This window comes from Beta vulgaris, chromosome 1 (genome assembly GCF_026745355.1).
Source record: "Beta vulgaris subsp. vulgaris cultivar EL10 chromosome 1, EL10.2, whole genome shotgun sequence".
Classification (NCBI taxonomy): Eukaryota; Viridiplantae; Streptophyta; class Magnoliopsida; order Caryophyllales; family Amaranthaceae; genus Beta; species Beta vulgaris.
The window spans coordinates 53702847-53720955 of NC_079202.1; the positions used below are offsets into that span (position 1 = coordinate 53702847).

At 33.7% G+C, this 18109-nt stretch overlaps 1 protein-coding gene across 1 annotated transcript; it reads left to right on the top strand.

The window, feature by feature from the left end:
• The first annotated feature begins 2959 nt into the window (after positions 1-2959).
• Positions 2960-12363, top strand: LOC104905324 (serine carboxypeptidase-like 13). The gene is made up of 14 exons (XM_010693821.4): positions 2960-3327; positions 3747-3895; positions 5535-5638; positions 5756-5878; positions 6412-6514; positions 6962-6999; positions 7689-7793; positions 10007-10087; positions 10346-10420; positions 10526-10597; positions 10855-10982; positions 11422-11535; positions 11634-11688; positions 12035-12363. Exons 1-14 carry the CDS (start codon positions 3191-3193, stop codon positions 12116-12118), a joined length of 1368 nt encoding a protein of 455 aa, XP_010692123.1. The 5' UTR covers positions 2960-3190; the 3' UTR covers positions 12119-12363.
• The last annotated feature ends 5746 nt before the right edge of the window (positions 12364-18109 follow it).

Below are 18109 nucleotides of genomic sequence, written 5' to 3' on the forward strand. Positions count from 1 at the left end.
TTCTTTTCAATTAACAGTTTTTTTTCAAATATACATGGTGCACTCGGGTGCATAAATGAAAATTGAATAGCGAGTTTTGAGTTGACTTTAGACATGAGAATAAAGACCTAGAAGAGGCGGATTATTACAAGGGCGGGCTTGGGCCTGGCCCCCCGTTGTTACTAAATAAAAATAATCTAGCTGCAATTTATTGTGTGAAGTTTAATTTGGCGCAGCGATAAGTGTTGTTGATGTAGAGCAACATTCACAAATTAAATGGACTAAGTGTCTGTTCTCTCCAGCTTATTTTCAGTTCAGTTCAATTGAGTGCAGCTTTGAACAATACTTTTACTCTCACATATCACCATTCATTTCAGTTCAGTTTAGTTCAATTCAGTTTAGTTCAGTTCAATTCAGTTTAGTTCAATTCAGTTCAGTTCAGTTGTTTTATGCCGAAGAGAACAATCCTAAGTTCGAATCCCACTGAGTTTAATATTTTGTACTTGGTACTTTTTGAATTCTCTTTAAAAAAAATGTCTTTTTCCTCTTTTTTTTTTCCTTATTCGTTCCTATCTTCTTCTTCTTTCCAACCGTGACATTGTTTTCCACTTCTTTTGTAATATTGTTTTGTACTCTTTTTTCTTCAAATTATTTCCAACAATCATAAAAGTCAAATGTACCTTATATTTTTTTTTCTTTTTATTGTGATTTAAGAAAGCAATTATAGTTGACTTAGTTACTACTATTGCCTTTTTTTTACTTGCTAAATTTTCTTATATGATTGTTTTTTTTACTTACAACATTATTTTAACTTTCTTTATTACTTATTAAAAGACTTGGTCCACCAAGAACTAATACTATTATATTTGTTTTTTTTTTCTTTTTCCACTAAAAAGTACTACTTTTTCACCTTTTCCCACCTTATTTAATGTTAAGAGTAGGGATGGCAATCCAATCCGAATCCGACCCTAGTCCGCTCCGATCCGAAAGAAAAAATCCGAGTTGGCTCCGACAAAAAAGTAATCCGACTCCGACTCCGTTTAAAAAATCCGACTCCGAGTCGGAGGAGGGTCGGAGTCGGATCTCATAAAATAATCCGACATCCGAATCTGACTCCGACTTTGAGTCAATCAATCATTTTTTCTTATTTATGTAATGTATTATTTATGTATAATATGACTTCGACTTTCAGCCAGTTGTATTATATAGGCTTTTCCCACAGAAAAAATAATTAAAAAATTGGAAGAAAAATAAGTCGGATCAGGCTCGGAGTCGGATGTTCGGATTTTAAGTCAGATATCCGGATTTTAAGTCGGGTCGGATCTCGGAGTCGGATGTTCGGATTTAGGTCGGGTCGGATTCAGATTTTCAAAGTCGAATCTCGGAGTCGGACTCGGATTTAAAATCCGACTTTCTGTAGGGTCGGAGTCGGATTATGCATAATCCGGTCCAAGTCCGACCCGTTGCCATTCCTAGTTAAAAGGGTTAAAAAGTACCCAAAAATGATTAAAAGGGTCGTCTCTTAAAAACTAGTGAAAACAACACTATAGCAAAAAAATAAAATGGAGAGTAATAAACTACTTCAATTTCTTAAAATTTACGTACTTATAAGTCATTGTTTCAATTTCTTGGAGATTCGACAATGATCAAACAAATAAATAGACAAAAATCCTTCAAAGTTGAAGAATCAAGATTTACAGCAATTATTTATCTATAACTTCTTTATAGCTATTAATGATAGTATATTCATTCAAATTTGATGTGCTTTTATTAATTTTTTTTCCATTAATTTAAAAATTTTATAATTAAACTTTTTTAATTTATCTATTCGGCCTGATCCGCCATCGATTTCAATTGTAGCTGTTGAAAGAAACAAAAGTTTAGCTTTTATCACATACCACTTCCTACTGTCATTGTTTCTTCTATTCTGTTCATATTTAACACCTTGTTAAGATTTTTTCTGCTTATTATTAGGTTGTCTTCTCCATAAGGACACACCAACTTCGTGGAGCTGTGACCGTATCTGGTTGCGACCTGAAATTAAAAACTTCACATCACTCCTTTACTTATACATCTTCAGTATCATTTTTGTTCTTTATATATAGGCAATTATGGACTTTATTACCTTTTCCAAAAATGACACTATTGTGTATTGTGTATCGTGTATCGTACTGTGTACCGTGTTGGATGAATATAGCCTTCTACTTTCTAGGCTATCTTGACCATTTTTTTTTTCTCCGAAGCATTATTAATGATATGATACGATATGATATGATATATGTTTTTAAAAAATCACTCATTAGATTATTTTTAAAATTTGTCGGATACTTTTTTTAAAAAAAATTACCTTATATCACGTTTATTTTACAAAACTACCTTATAAGTGAAAAAGCTTTAAAAAGCAGTACCAAATGTAGGGATGACAATTGGGCTGGACGGGTGCGAAGGATGATACATCCACACCCACACCCGCATAAAATCCCCATACCCATCCCCGTCCCATCACCCATTACGGAGGAAAGTTCCAGACCTATCCCCGCCCCACTAGGTACGTATTTAAATCCATCCCGCCCTACCACTGCATGAGTACCCGCACCCGCTTTGTACCACTTAATACCCGCACCACCACCCGCATGGGTACCGACACCCGTTTCGTACTCGCGTCATACCCACATATTTATATATTTGCAAGATAAGATTATTAATAATATATGTATATAAATTTTTTTTAATAATAAATATGCTGGGGGAGGGTGTGCAACGAGGCGGGCGAGAATGGAACAAGTAGAGCATAAAATCCACACCCGCTCCACCACCCATTGCGGGTACGATTTTAATCCCCTTCCCTACCTCATCCCCGCCAAAGTGGGTCGAAGATAGGGAGGGTCTCCATCCCTAACCAAATATAATTAAGCATAATTAACTATTCCCTCCACTTATCCTTCTAATATAAGATTACAAAAATACCAATGACCCTAACCACCCTCCTCGTTTATTCCCTCAGTTTTCCTAATCTTTACCAGGTGGCAGGTAGGCCGGTAATACAAAAAGATAACGAACTTGTCTCCCTCCAGGCTCCAGGCTCCACTAATACAAACACAACATCAACATAATTCAATTAGGAAATTAACTCCTTTCTCTCTACACTCCAATAATTTTTTAAAGTGACTTAGTGTTGTTAGAACTTCAGAGTTCAGAGGAAATAAAAGCAATGGAAAAAAGTTCAATACATTTCTTTTTACTTTTATTGATCTTTTTACCAGTATTTGCAACTTGTTCTTCACAATCAAGGGTTGTCAAATCTTTACCAGGTTTTTCTGGGAATCTTCCTTTCAAGCTTCACACTGGGTATGTTCATAATTTCTATATTGTCAAAGTATTCATCTTTTTGCTTCATGGGTTTATTCTCTCTTTAATGATTTTCTTAGAAATTCTGATTGAAATTAACATAATTTGACTTTGTGCGCTATATTCATTGTAGGTTTTTTTTTTTGGAAAAGTTGTAAATACCTTTTATATATCACTTTTTGCCAGAAAAAACCTTAACCTATTTTCAGGTGTTGACAAATTTAGCTCTTTTTTTCTTTGAGATGATATATTTACTGTATGGAATTTAGCATGTTGAACCACAATTACTTGATTCTGTTCAATCTTTCATACAATTCGCTTAATTGGTGATTGTTGTGAACATTACTATATTATGTTACTTAAGTTCACAGTTTTATGCTTGATTTTGCACTTTACATGAACCATAATTATTATTGTAGATATATTGGAGTGGGGAGGGCGGAGGAGGTGCAGCTGTTTTACTATTTTATAGAGTCAGAGCGAGACCCGGAAACCGATCCAATTATGCTTTGGCTCACCGGAGGACCTGGTTGCACATCCTTGTCTGCAATTTTTTTTGAACATATTGGTAAAATTGATATATTCTCTGTCACTGTTGAAGTTGAAATGACCTGTAGAATTATTTTGTGAAATGAGTGACAATGTGTTGAGTGATCGAAAATGACTAACAAACAAATAAGCTAGAAAACTTTACTCTCTCGAGTTTGTTTGCTAAATGAATTCAATTACCTTTGAAATTCCATAACCCTAGAAAGGATTAAGCAAGCGCACTAGCTAGTTCAATTCTTGATGTCTCGAATAGTTTTTACGGCCCGTTTGGTTAGTGGTAATAAATAGTGGTAATGGTAATGAAATTTTGTGTTAATTTGTAAAGAAGTTTTCGTGTCAATGACCATGGGAATGAAACTTTATCACAAAACATGGATTTCCCTTTATAAATTTCCATTATCACCCAATACCACCTTCCCAAGTGGTAATGGATATTAATGAGATTTTAGGAAGAAAATGGATATCTTGGGATGAAATAGCATTACCATAGGTAATGACATTAGATATTTAGTACAAATTTACACTATAATGCATTATCATTCTCACCATTTATGGCCCTTACCAAACGGACCGTTAAGGACATGTGGGGATTGCAACAATTAGGACTTGGACATAGCCACCTAGGTAGGGTTAGGGTTGAGGTTAGGGGTTGGGGTGACCCTAACCATTTTGCTGCCCATTTATCTGCTGAACAGGGTGGGTGAGCTGGGTTTGGCCTATGAGGAAGGTGTTTTTTCTTTGATGGGGATGGAAATGTGTGACCAGGGCTCCAGGCAAATAAGCTATGGTTGACATCAAATCGAGGACTTGAATCCCACTTGCTGTCTTGGACTAGCTGACTTGTTTTTGGTGTCCTCACCTCCTCGGCCTTCAAAGGAAATGCTCTTGGCAAGAGCACATTGCATCAGGAAGATATTTCCAAAAATGATTGACAGAATTACTAGATTTAGTCTAGTTACTTGACGTGCTATGATTGGCACCAAATTCAGGACTAGACCCCCACTTTCCTTTCAGTATTAATTTACTCACTTGTCATTGGCCTTCTAATGAAATTCTTGAATTGCTATTAGTATAGAAGAGTTGGTGAAAATTTCTCAGACATAAAGCTCTTGGAAAAATATGAGGATGACTTGTGGCTAGGGGCTGAAAGGCCAATCAAGGTCAAATATAGCTAGTGGCTATGCTTGAAAAAAAAGTTATACATCCGGTCACAAAACAATTTTTAATTAAATGAAATTGTACTGACATAATTGTAAATTCGTGATAAATTAAATCCCTTATAAGCTATAATCACTTCCGGCCAAATTTTATAAGGGCCATAGACATCTTGACGTGTAGAGTTGCTATCTCCAGTACTAGTCCTTTTCCAAGCCTCCTCTATTGATATGAAAGTCCCTTTTGGATCATGTTTGAATCATGTCTGCCTCATCTTATGCATCTTACTCAATTGAGATCACTCCCACATCATTCTTGATTAATGTTACCTTATTATTAGTTTTAGTATGGCCATATAATTAATGAAACATGCTTCTCTCTGCCATTAAGTGGACTGCAGAGGTAAGTATCTTGATTGCTAACATTATATGAGGTTTTTTGGTGAGGAAGGTTTTTAGTTCTTTGTTTAATATGTAACTGTTGAACTGCAACAATGTATACAGGTCCATTATCTTTCAACTATACAGGAGTATATTTCAACCGTACTACGTCAAATTGGGAGACTAATCTACCAGCACTTCAATTAAATCCCTACTCTTGGACCAAGGTATAGATTTAAAAGATATAATTTTTGTCGTTACCATGTAATGTTAGAACACATAACTACAGAGACGTGATAATGGATTTTTTTTTTCTTCCCTTGTCTTCTATTGCTTAAATCCAGGTTGTTAATCTACTATTTGTAGAGGCACCTGTTGGCACTGGATTCTCTTATTCATCGACTGCTGAATCTTACTTGACTACTGATATAATATCAGGGAAACAGATCTATGAGTTTCTACGGAAGGTTAGTGAAGTGGAATTCAAAAGTAACGAGCTCATTGCCTTGTATTTCTTTTCTTTGGGGGGTATGTCGGGTGAGGGGGTGAAGTATACCTCAGACCTTCTTCCAATTCTACAGTTGAATGGACAAGATTGATGCTTATATATGAAGTCATTATTACTACTAAATATAGTTTGATAGTACAAGAAAGGATCAACTTATGGTGCATTATATAATTACTCCTCCCTTTGTCATGTTGATACTTTAATTTGAACTAATAACATGACAACTAATTTAAGACGGAGGTAGTATTTGACTAGCCCACCGGAGGACTGCTCATCCTGTATATTTAATTATTAGATTTTGTAATTCAGTTCCATAATGAACTTTATTTGTTGGATTATGGCATCTAAGTTTTATACTTAAAAGAACCTGGTGCCTTTTACAGTTAACCAACAGTAACTGTTGGCTCTTATTCCAGGGAATGATGAAACTAACACTAGCTTCAATCTGGTAATTTTCGTTCATTTCATGAAGTCTTACTTGTGTGCTTGCAGTGGCTTACTGAGCATCCTCAATTTGCAACGAATCCTCTCTACATTGGTGGTAGCTCGTATTGTGGACTTATTGTCCCTTTCATCACACAAGAGATTGTTGAAGGTACTGGACTTCTGTTAATTTCAATCTATTATTTTAGGAATAATTAACAATTAAAACTCAACCTCAAAATACCTGAGTACCTGTTAAAAGGGAAGAGTACACGTGTAGTAGTATATACTAAATTGTGTTGAGAGGGCAGTTTTATAAATATGTACCAAACTTGTGAGTTGTGTGTCATTTATTTCTATATTTAGCATGTTACACCCTCTGTTTGTTTCATTGTGACTCTTGCCTTTTGAGGATGATTCATATCAAAAAGTATACATATACTCTGTAGTATTGAGGCTTACATTATAATTCTAATCCAATTATGGTGAGAGAAATCCATGATCGAAATTTGATTTTCAAAAGCAAAAGTGATATTGATTAAGAATGCAGAGATATACCGGCTACTTAACTTTTCTAACTTCTTTTATCCTTACTCATCTTCAAGTATTTGTCATCTAGGGAATGAAGATGAAACTGGATCACAAATTAATATTAAGGTATGACATTACCTTCAAAACTTCTTGTTCCAACTTCGACCAAATCTACATATCTTAAAGCTGACTGGAGAAAATGTGGGCATATTGTGATTTTTACAAAATTATTTCTAACATGAATGTTAATCCAAAAATCATTTAGATATATTTTTATTTTTAGAGCAGAAGATTACAAGTCTATTCATAGTACCTTGGGAAACAAAATTCTCGAGTATGATAAACCTCACTGTATTAGTAACACTATAGCATAACTTTTACACTTCGATTACTTACTTTTTATTCGTCCTGTCTTTAATCTTTATCCACTTACTGTTGAGTTTCCATTGAACCAATTATAACTTTTATGGTGCTTGTATACTTATCCTTTTGATTTCTTATAAGCAACATAAGAAATTCTGCTAGGAAAATAATGTCTATATTTGGTTGATATGCACCTTTATTTTTTCTGTTTATCAGAGGAGTCATTTTACAAGTTCAGACTCGTAAGATCACAACATTTTTTTGGCATTGGTGTACTCTACATCCAGTAGAGACAGTTTATTAGTTTTTTTTTGACATGAGAGTATAAAATACTTGTTAAAAATGATGAAATATATCTATTATTAATTTTTGAGGACATAGAAAATTTTGTTTCATGTGAAATTAAGAAAAAACAGTTATATTCTATTCATCATACCTTTTTATTGATTCAGGGATATATTCTTGGAAGTCCTCTGACTGATCCATATAACACTTACGCAAATGGGCAAATTGATTTTCTGCATCGTATATCCCTATTATCTGATGAGCTTTATGAGGTAATTGCTTGAAACTCAGCATCTTTCATGGTGAAAAACTGATAGGTATATTTGATGTGCAGATGAATTTGATTTCAATAACTTAGCACTAGTTGTTTCAGCTATAAAAGCAGACCTTTTCGTACAATTATAAATCTTATCCGTTTCACCCCTGCTCAAAGCTCGAAATAAAAACAAGTTTGTAAGTTTTCTTGTCCAAAATGTTACAAACCTCAACAATCAACTTAGTAGTGCCCAACAAAAACATCTCAGTAGTGGAATCTGTAGGAACTTCCTTTTGAATCTATCTCTAGATTTGTTTTCTAGAGAGGATTCTCCCTCTAAATCTTTATAAAGCAAGCAACTGTACAGATTATTAATTTTCGAATATATTCTACAAGGCATGTTTAAGAGTTAAGACATGCTTTTTTATAAGAAAGAATAGTTTTCATTTAGATGTAGTGCAAGTCTGGCCATGTCTGAACAAATTAGATTAGCAAGGTATATTATCTTGATGAAGGTAAGTAGTGTTTTATGAGTCTATTTATGTAGTCTTTCTCGGCATCTGGATTCTATGCATCTATCCTAGGCTCCTAGCAGCTACCCAGGTATTCCAAATTCCGTCTATTGCTCCAGGGTAGGGGTCAACTGGGGCCGGATCACCCTATTATTAAATTTGTTCTGAAAAAATACTTCTACAAAAAATAGGGAAAGAGTTGGAGGGAGAAGAGCAAAGCAGCGGTCCATTCTTTTTGGCGACATCCTTCTGCGTTGGTGGCGAGTGGACTGCCACAATCTAACTTTTTTTTTCCATTTAAATATTTATTCAAGCTAGAGGAACTTCCAAATTTGTTAGTTTGAAAGGAATGTTTTGACTTCAAGCCTATTAGGAGTAGTATTTTTTAGTATAAGTAAATATGTCAAATATATGACATATTTACTTATACTAATGTTGAACCCAATGTGTTGTGCACATATGAGTTGTCTGACATCAAAGAAGAGGATAGCAAGTACCAGCCTCCCTTATTAAGCTTAAGGAGTTGGCAATTGGTTTTGGGTTGAAACCTGACTATAAGTGGTACAAATTCTCTTTCTCACTGGTAGTCCAGGATCCAAGCTCATTTTCCCAACTTCACAAAATTTAACAACATTGACAAATATATATCAAGCAAGGTTTGGCCTAGTGTAAAAGGGGTTTGGCCTTATGACTTCAAGATCATGGGATCAAACTGTACTAGGGGCTCTTTGGGGGTGAGGTTTCCCTTATCATCCCCTCTCCCTCCAAGGAGTTTGACCTATGAACCTGGCTGACTTATTTACCTGTGCGAAGTACCAGTTGAGTAGCGTCCTTCATCTTACCTACTCCCTCCGTTTCCTAAAGATCTTCCCTCTTTCCGTTTAAGTGCAATTCCAAAAGATCTTTCCTCTCTTACTTTATTCCTTATTTGGAATTTTTTCCCCTTTTTACCCTCTCATGTCCTTATCATATGACCCACCATTACATTATTAATTCAATTTTACTCCATTTCTCTCTCCTACTTTAATAACTTTTTATTTGTTTATTTATCTTAACCCCTTTCTCTCTCCTACTTTACCCACCCCACACAAGTAGATCCTCCTTGATATCTGTAGGAACAGTAACAAGGAAGATCTTTAGGAAACGGAGGGAGTACCTTATAAAAAAATTGACAAATATATATTGTATACATAATATCATTGTTGTATGTTGATTTAAGAACTTTAGGTTATGCATTGGGTATAAGGAAGGGATAATATAAGAGTGAGGTATAGCCTAGTGGTTAGAGCTTCCCTTCCGGTTCTAGGAGGTCCGCGATCGATTCTCACCCTTGGCAAGTTGGGATCCCCTTTATTCCCTTATTTGTCAAGGTTTCTCCTTACCTTAATTAAAAAAAAAAAAAGAAGAAGAAGAAATAAGGAAGGGATAATATTTTAAATACAAATAATTAGTTTATCTTGTAAGCAAGTAAGATGTCTCTCTATATATATAGGAGTTTAGTGAGAGAAAATGGTATGAAGAATGAACAGTTCATTTCAGTGGTTAGCTTAGGATTGTGTCAAGCCACTCGAATACTTGGCAATCTATCTTTATTTTCTGTAATTTTCATTTCTATCAATCAAAATCTAAATCTGCTACGTCCTTTTTTTTTTTATTGTCCATATATCTAGTTCATTGCACTTTATTGGAATGAACTACTCAATCTCTAATTTTGCAGTCCGCCAAAGTAAGTTGCGCTGCCCCATACTGGAATGTTAGCGATGCAGAGTGCGAAATGAATGTTCAAACTGCATTAGATGTGAGTGAGTCAAAATCATTATCATCATCCTTGGTATATGTTTATTTGGTTGCCAATGGGTCACTGATGGGCTTTCTTTTACTTCTCTTTCTCTTCTTTTTGTTCAGTTTTTTTAAAAAAAAAGAATTCTTAAATTATTCGATTGAAGTTGATATTTTTCGATGCTGCCTATTCTTCTTCCAGAGCTTGAATTTACTACATATAAAGGAAACTGTACAAATTACAAAGTATGGGACTAACAATTTGTTTCTTACACAGTTTATTAATACACTTAATGAAGATCATGTGCTGGAGCCTAAATGCGATGATTCGTCTCCAAATAATTGGTGTCGGGTAATTCCTTTGCTCTTCATCCTTTTTCAAGTCAAGGTGTAGTAGTGTCAATGAATAGCCCTATCGTATCTGCTGTACTCACCTTTCTTCTTTCCTGTGGTGTAGAAAACTGACCATTTGATCATCGACAATTGGGCCAATAATGTTCAGGTTCGAGACGCACTTCATATTCGGGAGGTAAGCACTTGGTCTTTTTTAGTTTTTCTCAATCCAGTCTCTAGCAGTTGATTCTTCTGTTCTAAAAGTGATCTGTAGCTTATGAAATGTAATTTCTTACAATGTGAAACTGAGCTAGTTGCAAGTCCAAGTTTGAGTGTGTATATCACTTTACTAAGCCACGTAAGGCTCTTTTTCGTAAGCCAAAGTACTGTGATTTGCCTGCATCAGTCATTTTTTTCAATTTTATCTCATTACTAACTTTGAACGATGTTCAGGGAACGGTAGGTCACTGGACTCGATGTAACCAAACCGTGAAGTTTCTATCGTACAACATCACGATGAACAACAGCATTGGTTATCATCAATATCTGACAAAGAAGCCTATTAGGGCTCTAATATACGGGTAATACATAGTATTATACTATTATATTTTCTTTTTGACAAATACTTTGAACAATTTGTTATCCTTAATCGACCTAATAATGTTTCCAATCAAATAATGGGAATATGGGATGTTGGTTGTAAGTTGTAACTTATCATTTCCATATTGTGCTTTAATCTAACATTCCAACCTGTTTAAACCAACCTCGTCAATGAAACATTCAACTCCTCTCTCTTCAAAGGGCCGCATTCAATAAAAGAACGAGCCCAGAAAGTTATAACAGATTATTTCAGAAAAATAAGTTCAGATAAATTTAAGTTGTGAAAAGAAACTCTAGTAAGCTCAAATAGGTTATATAGATCAGTCCAGATAACTCAAAGCCAATTGAAGAGACACGCCCTAATAAGTTTCACCTGAGATTTTCATTTCTTATAAAAAGAAGCTCACCTTTGCTTAACAGTGGTGACCAAGAGTTGAGTGCTACATACGTGGGCATACTGAGATGTATTGAGAAGCTAAACGTACCAGTCGTCGATGAATGGAGGCCGTGGTTCGTAAATGAGCAAGTTGCTGGGTAATTTTTCCTTCCAACTTCTTAATTTCTTTTTCTTTTCGGCATTTACCAATTTTTACAGTTGCAATTTTTTGAATATGGAGTATTGTTTTATGCAGATATGTCACAGAGTATTCAAACGGTCACTACAATCTGACATTTACTACTGTCAAGGTATTGATACACTATTTAGTTATAGCATTCTAAAATAAAAAAACTCTGTTTAGCTTGATTTACTAGCTAATGAGATTTTGAGACACAAGTTATAGGCCTTACATAGAGTACAGTTTCGAATATGGCTTACGCTTATAAGACAAAATAATAGCCAAAAAAATTCACTCTTTTAGAACAACTTTGCAAAAAGCAATTTGATTCATGAATAATTTGATCATTTAATGATCACAAATTTGTGGTTGTGGACTTGTGGTTGTTTTATTTTATGGTTATCCTTCAGACAATTACCAGAGAATTATTGCCCCTTTTCTTTTCCAGTACTAATGCTTGAATGTATCTTTATCAGGGAGCAGGACATTGCCCCTCAGAGTTTAACCCTCGCGAAAGTTTAGCCATGATCCAAAATTGGCTTGCACTTAATTCTCTTTAGCGCAGTGAGTAACTCTGTGACATAGACAAGATTACCACAACCTTCAGAAACATGCAGGAAGATTTATTTTTTGCGTGATATAATGAGTGTTTGAGTGATATAGTGAGTTTTTGAATGATATGGTGAGTATATAGTGTTCAGAAATTATGTAGTTTCTGCATGATATATAATATATTTTTGAATGATGTAGTGAGTTTCTTCATGATACAGTGAGATTTTGAATGAGATAATGAATTGTTTAGATATGATGTAGTTTCTGCATGATATAGTATGTTTCTGAATGATATAGCGAAATTTTGCATAATATAGTGGGTTTTTGCATGATATAGTGGCTTGTTGATAAATAATATGTACTTTTGGCTTGGTGCACACTAATGTTAACATAAATCGGGTCCGCGTAAGTTAGATTGGTCTATATAATACTTTCTTATACACTTATATTAGGGATAGGGGTTCATATTTGGCACCCACGAATCACGATGAGCAAGGTTGGCCTAGTGGTTGTGAGGTTCTCCTTCCATCTCTGTAACAGAGGTTTGATTCTCACTCCTTGCAAGAAGGATCTCTAATGACTCTCCTTTTTTGCAAGGGAATTCTCCTTATCAAATAAAAAGAAATTTATTTACCACGTATAGGAATTGGGTTGGCTCAAGTCTTCCCTACCAAAGTCTAGGATTCAATTTCTACCCAAAGCATTTGCTTAGGATTCAAGAGGGGAAGGGGAAGGGGGATTAGGGGTGTTTGGCTTATAATGGGCTTCTGAGTGAGCACTTTAGAGGTATTTCTTCTTACCTTAAAAAAAATTACCACCCATATATTTATACGTGTCGTGTATTTATTTATTTATTACTTTTTTTACCTCAAAAGTATAAAATTTTTAGCTTATATGAACCAAATCAACTTTTCGTCTACACCTTGGTGTAACGGACCATTTTTCTAATTCCACCATGGTGGAAATGGAAAAATATATTATACCATGGAGATCGAAAAAAATATTCAGTTCCATGAATTGTAAATTATTATTTTTTTGAAATTTCAAAGCAAGGGAGGTAGAAGAAGGGATGGGGTGTTGAGTTGGCTATTGCAGGGGTGGGGAAGCTAGTGATGGTGGCTAGGTGGTGGTTATGGAGGAAGAAGAAGTAGAGGAGGGAGAAAATAGAAAAAATTACAAACAAATTCGACCGATATAATGTGAATACGAATGACAAATAGCATAGAAGTAATTATATTAGTTACTTAACTAAACTTTCTTGCTAGAGGTGGTGGGGAACTCACTTTGTGACTTTGAGGACACAAGTTTGAACCCTACTACTTATTGTACTTGGAAGTAAGGATTCCTTTATATCCCTTCTAATTTCAAGCATTGATCTGGTAGTTGGGCTGACTGACTTACGAGAGGTGTTGGTCCAGTAGGGTTTTTTTTACCAAAGGATTTTTAGTGGGGCCAATAAAAATTATTAGGTGCATACAACCTATATAAGAAAATGAGTTAGGGCCTGTTCTCTTCGGCATAAACAGCTGAACTGAACTGAACTGAACTGAACTTATTGGAGCTGAACTGAACTGAACTTATCAGAGCTGAACTGAACTGAACTGAACTGAACTGAACTGAACTGAATTGAATTGAATTTAAATAAACTGAATGTAATAAATATATAAATAATATTTTAAACAAGAATAATATGAATATTAAATAATAATTATAAAGATAAGTAATAATAATGAATAATAATAATAATAATAGTATTTTGGATATTTTTAAATGATAGTTATAAATAAATAATACTAATACTCATAAATTAATAATAATAATAATTAATGATAATTGTTATTTCCCTAGGAACACTACAAGAGGGGGGGTGAATTGTAGGTGTAGAAATAAACGTAACTTTTTGCGGAAATTAAAACTTAAACGAATAAACAAGCTAAAGGTACACAAGGGATTTTTACGAGGAAAAACTTCTTGGGCCCAACAAGAAGAAACAACCTCGACCACTAGGGATTTTAAACTCAACACTTTCACTAATTAGGCCAAACAACTCTGTTACAACCTAATTCTAACTCGAGCCCTACCTTGAGTTCCTAAACTCAAGTTCCTGAACCACTGTTCCCTTAACAGCAGTTCCTCTCAACTTCACTCGAAGTTTTCTCACACATACAAGCTTCACTCAAAGCCTTTCTCTTACAGAACTTCACTCAAAGTTCCCTTACCCCAAAAACCAAAATACAATTGATCGAAATAAGCTTAGTGGAATTAGAGTAAGAAGGCAAAGAACAAATGGCTATTATGAGAGAATGAAGGCACTGACACTTAATAAGTTAAACTCACTTAATTACTTAGTCAGACACGATTTGGAACTTATCTAGACTTCTATATTTATAGTGTTAATCAAGAAGAACGTGGGAGTAATGTTAGAGTACACGTTTTAATCCATTTACCCATGATGTTCCTTCCCCTAATGAACACGTTTTACATCATGTCCCATGATCCCATGAACTATAAATGAACGTGGATAAAATGCAGCCATTACTCCTAAATAATAGGAGTTCCTTCAACATTATCCGAAAATCAGTTTTTATAAACTCTTTTTATCTTTAAATCTGAATTTCTAATCTTTAAGAAAATATATCTTTGAAATAAAATCTTTCTAACAACCGGATATTTATTTTCTTATTTTCCGAAAAATAAAATCTTTTCCAAAACAAATTTTCTTTTTAAAACTGATTTTATCATTTGAAATTAGAAATAACTAATTTCCTATAATCTAGGCATGACTTACTCCATTATCTTTTAATCGTTATACTAAGTACACGCTAAGTCTAGTTCCTTATATTAGTTCAGTTCCTTTAACATATTTGCTAAGTGCCACTGAGTTTGTTCCTTACAGAGGAACAAACGCTTCATTCTCAAATATTCTGCCACAGTTCCTTACCATTCTTTCTTTGTTCCTTTACATTGGAACTAGAAAATAAAACGCCTAGCTTCTATTATTCTTGATCCAATGCTTGCTCCAGTATCAACATAGAAACTTCTTTACTTAGCCTTTGAAATCCTCTCTTGACTTCTTCATTGACTTTGTATTCTCCCAGTTCCTTGCATTGACACCTTAGACACCATACACTTAAATAATTCATTAGTTCACTACTTAGTTTGTTCCTTTGTTTCTTTGTCATTATCAAAACTAGGGTTCAACAATAATAATGATAATTAATAATAATTATTTTATATTATTAGTATTAATATATTAATACTTGATGATGATATATAATAACAATAATATCTAAGAAATAAATTAATATTACTATTTTAATAATTAGATTTAATAATATAAAAATATTTATTAATAAAAATAATGATTGGGTTGGACCGCAAAAACTACATCATAAACCGTCTTGACGCGATTTGATTAGTTTATGGGCAAAAAAAAGTGGGTTTATTTGTGCTTTGACCTAAATCATGTTCCTCCAAATAATAATAGTAATAATAATGAGTAAAGCTATAATAAACAAAATAATATATAGAAACAATAATAATAATAATAATAATAATAATAATAATACTTAATAGTAATGATATATATTTAAATAATAATAATAATAATAATAATAATAATAATAATGATAATAATAATAATAATAAGAGTAATTAGTAAAATAAATTATACCAACATAATAATAATATTTAACAAAATAATTATAAAAGAATGGAGCTGAACTGAACTGATCTGAACTGAACTGAACTAAACTTATTGGAGCTGAACTGAACTGAACTTATTGGAGCTGAACTGAACTGAAAATAAACTGGGGAGAACAGACCCTTAGTACTTTATTGGTGAAAATAGAAATAGAATTACACAATTAAATTACCGTTAATACAAGCCGCAATGTCCATGTGAACAAATGGAATACAATAACCGCAAATAAGTACATGCACCCAAGTGCATGTAGAGCATGGTGCACCCTTTTCTAAACTACGTCGTTTTATTATTTTTAGAGTCTATAATTTTTTTAAAAAATTTGTTATTTGCTTCCTTGAATTTTGCAACTAAAGATTCCTTTTTTAAATTTGAATTTTAAAGGTATAAGTGTAGATGTTCATTTATTATATGTTCTTTTCATTATAACCTTCGTTCTTTTATAAATATAGCGTTTATATGCACGCGATGCGTGCGTTAATTTCAAATTTTGTTATTCTATTAGATACTCCATTCGTACTTTATTTATGATTAAACTTAAATGTAAAAAATTCAACAGTTAGATGAATTTAGATATATTAATTCGCTAATGTAAAAAAATAAAAAGGTTGTGAGTGATTGTTAACATTATTTTTTGTGAATGAATATTGAACAGAAAGAACAAAAATAATGAGTTGGTTTAATTGAATTAAAGAGTATCAAAGGTAGTGAATATTCAGACTTTTCATGTGCACGTTATGTATGCCATCTTTTTTTAAAAGGTATAAATATTTTGTCCATTTAATTTTTGATTGAAGTATTTGATGCATATACCATTTTAAACTTGTTTTAAATGGTAAGTTGGAATGAGAATTTTTAAATAATTTGCTTTTGTAATTTTTTTCATTCCATTAATTAGATCATTAAGGGTATTTTAGTCACTTCAAAAGAGGACACCACACCTCCTCCCTTGGCTTATGTAATAGAGATAAATTTACACGTTCTTTAATTGTAAGTCATGTGTTCTTTTTTAACGCAGAAAAGTTGTTGAAAAAAGTTCGTGTTCTTATAAACGGTATGTTTTTCTTGGGTGCACAATGAGCATAGTGCATCCTAGTGCATAATCCACACTTTGTAGAGGGTGAGAGGGAAAAGCTTGTTATTAGGTATTTTAAGACAAATGATTTATTAGGACAAAGAGAGTAAGAAGGTAGCAATTAGCATATGATTTATTAGGACAAAGAGAGTAAGAAGGTAGCAATTAGCATATGAGAGTAAGAAGGTAGCAATTAGCAAAGAGAGTAATATCATCTGTTCTTTACAAAATAAATAGATATATCAAACTTTCTACCATATAAGCCTAAGTCATAAACTCAAAATCCTCTCTATTCTTTTGGATTGAAATAATGGTATTTTAGTTTAATTTAATTAGTTTTCTCTCATAATTTTAATTCAATTTAGTTCGGACTAATTAAATACAGTTCAGTTTAGTTTAATCCAAAAGTGCAAAGTTTGTGATTGCTCCCACGTCCAAGTAAAAATGTCAACATAAGTTTGTTAAGTGAAAAGAGCTAGGTGTAGCCTATTTCCTTGTAATGGTAAAGGGACAAATGATAATTCAACAACATTAATCAATATAAATTAAATATATGGTATTACTAGATAAAAAAAATTATATCTATTTATTTTGGATCACTCTAGAGAATATCATATAATTTTTATTACTGATTTTAATCCATGTAGATATTAGATAATAAATATTCAATATATATCTGTTTATTCTAGATATAAAAAAATTCCTCAATCTATCTTAGATCTCTTTTTTGACATTAACTTTGAAGGTATGGTGAAGGCGCCACACTTTCTTCATACCTTCAAAGTTAATGTCAAAAAAGAGATCTAAGATAGATTGAGGGATTTTTTTATATCTAGAATAATCTATCTTAGCCCTCACCTGTTGATTTCACGGATTTTTCCGCCCACTTTACATACCAATCGTATTGCCACCGGCACCTCATGGGGGCGCAGAGGTCTGATTCTAGCCGAACGCACTCTTCTCTCTCACTGCACACGTAAAGTTGGGAATGGTGCGAACCTGATCGCATCTGCGGCAAACTGGCTTCATGGCCGCGTTCTGCTCTACCGTGACGATATTCCTCTGCAGGTGGTTGCGCGCCTCAAAGTTCGGGATCTTATCCTTCCACACCAAGGCTGGGACCCCAACAACATAAATACCCTCTTTCCCCGTTCCGACGCTCACCAAATCCTTGCGTTGGAGCTTCCCCTGAACCCTAACACTCCTGACCAAAGGATCTGG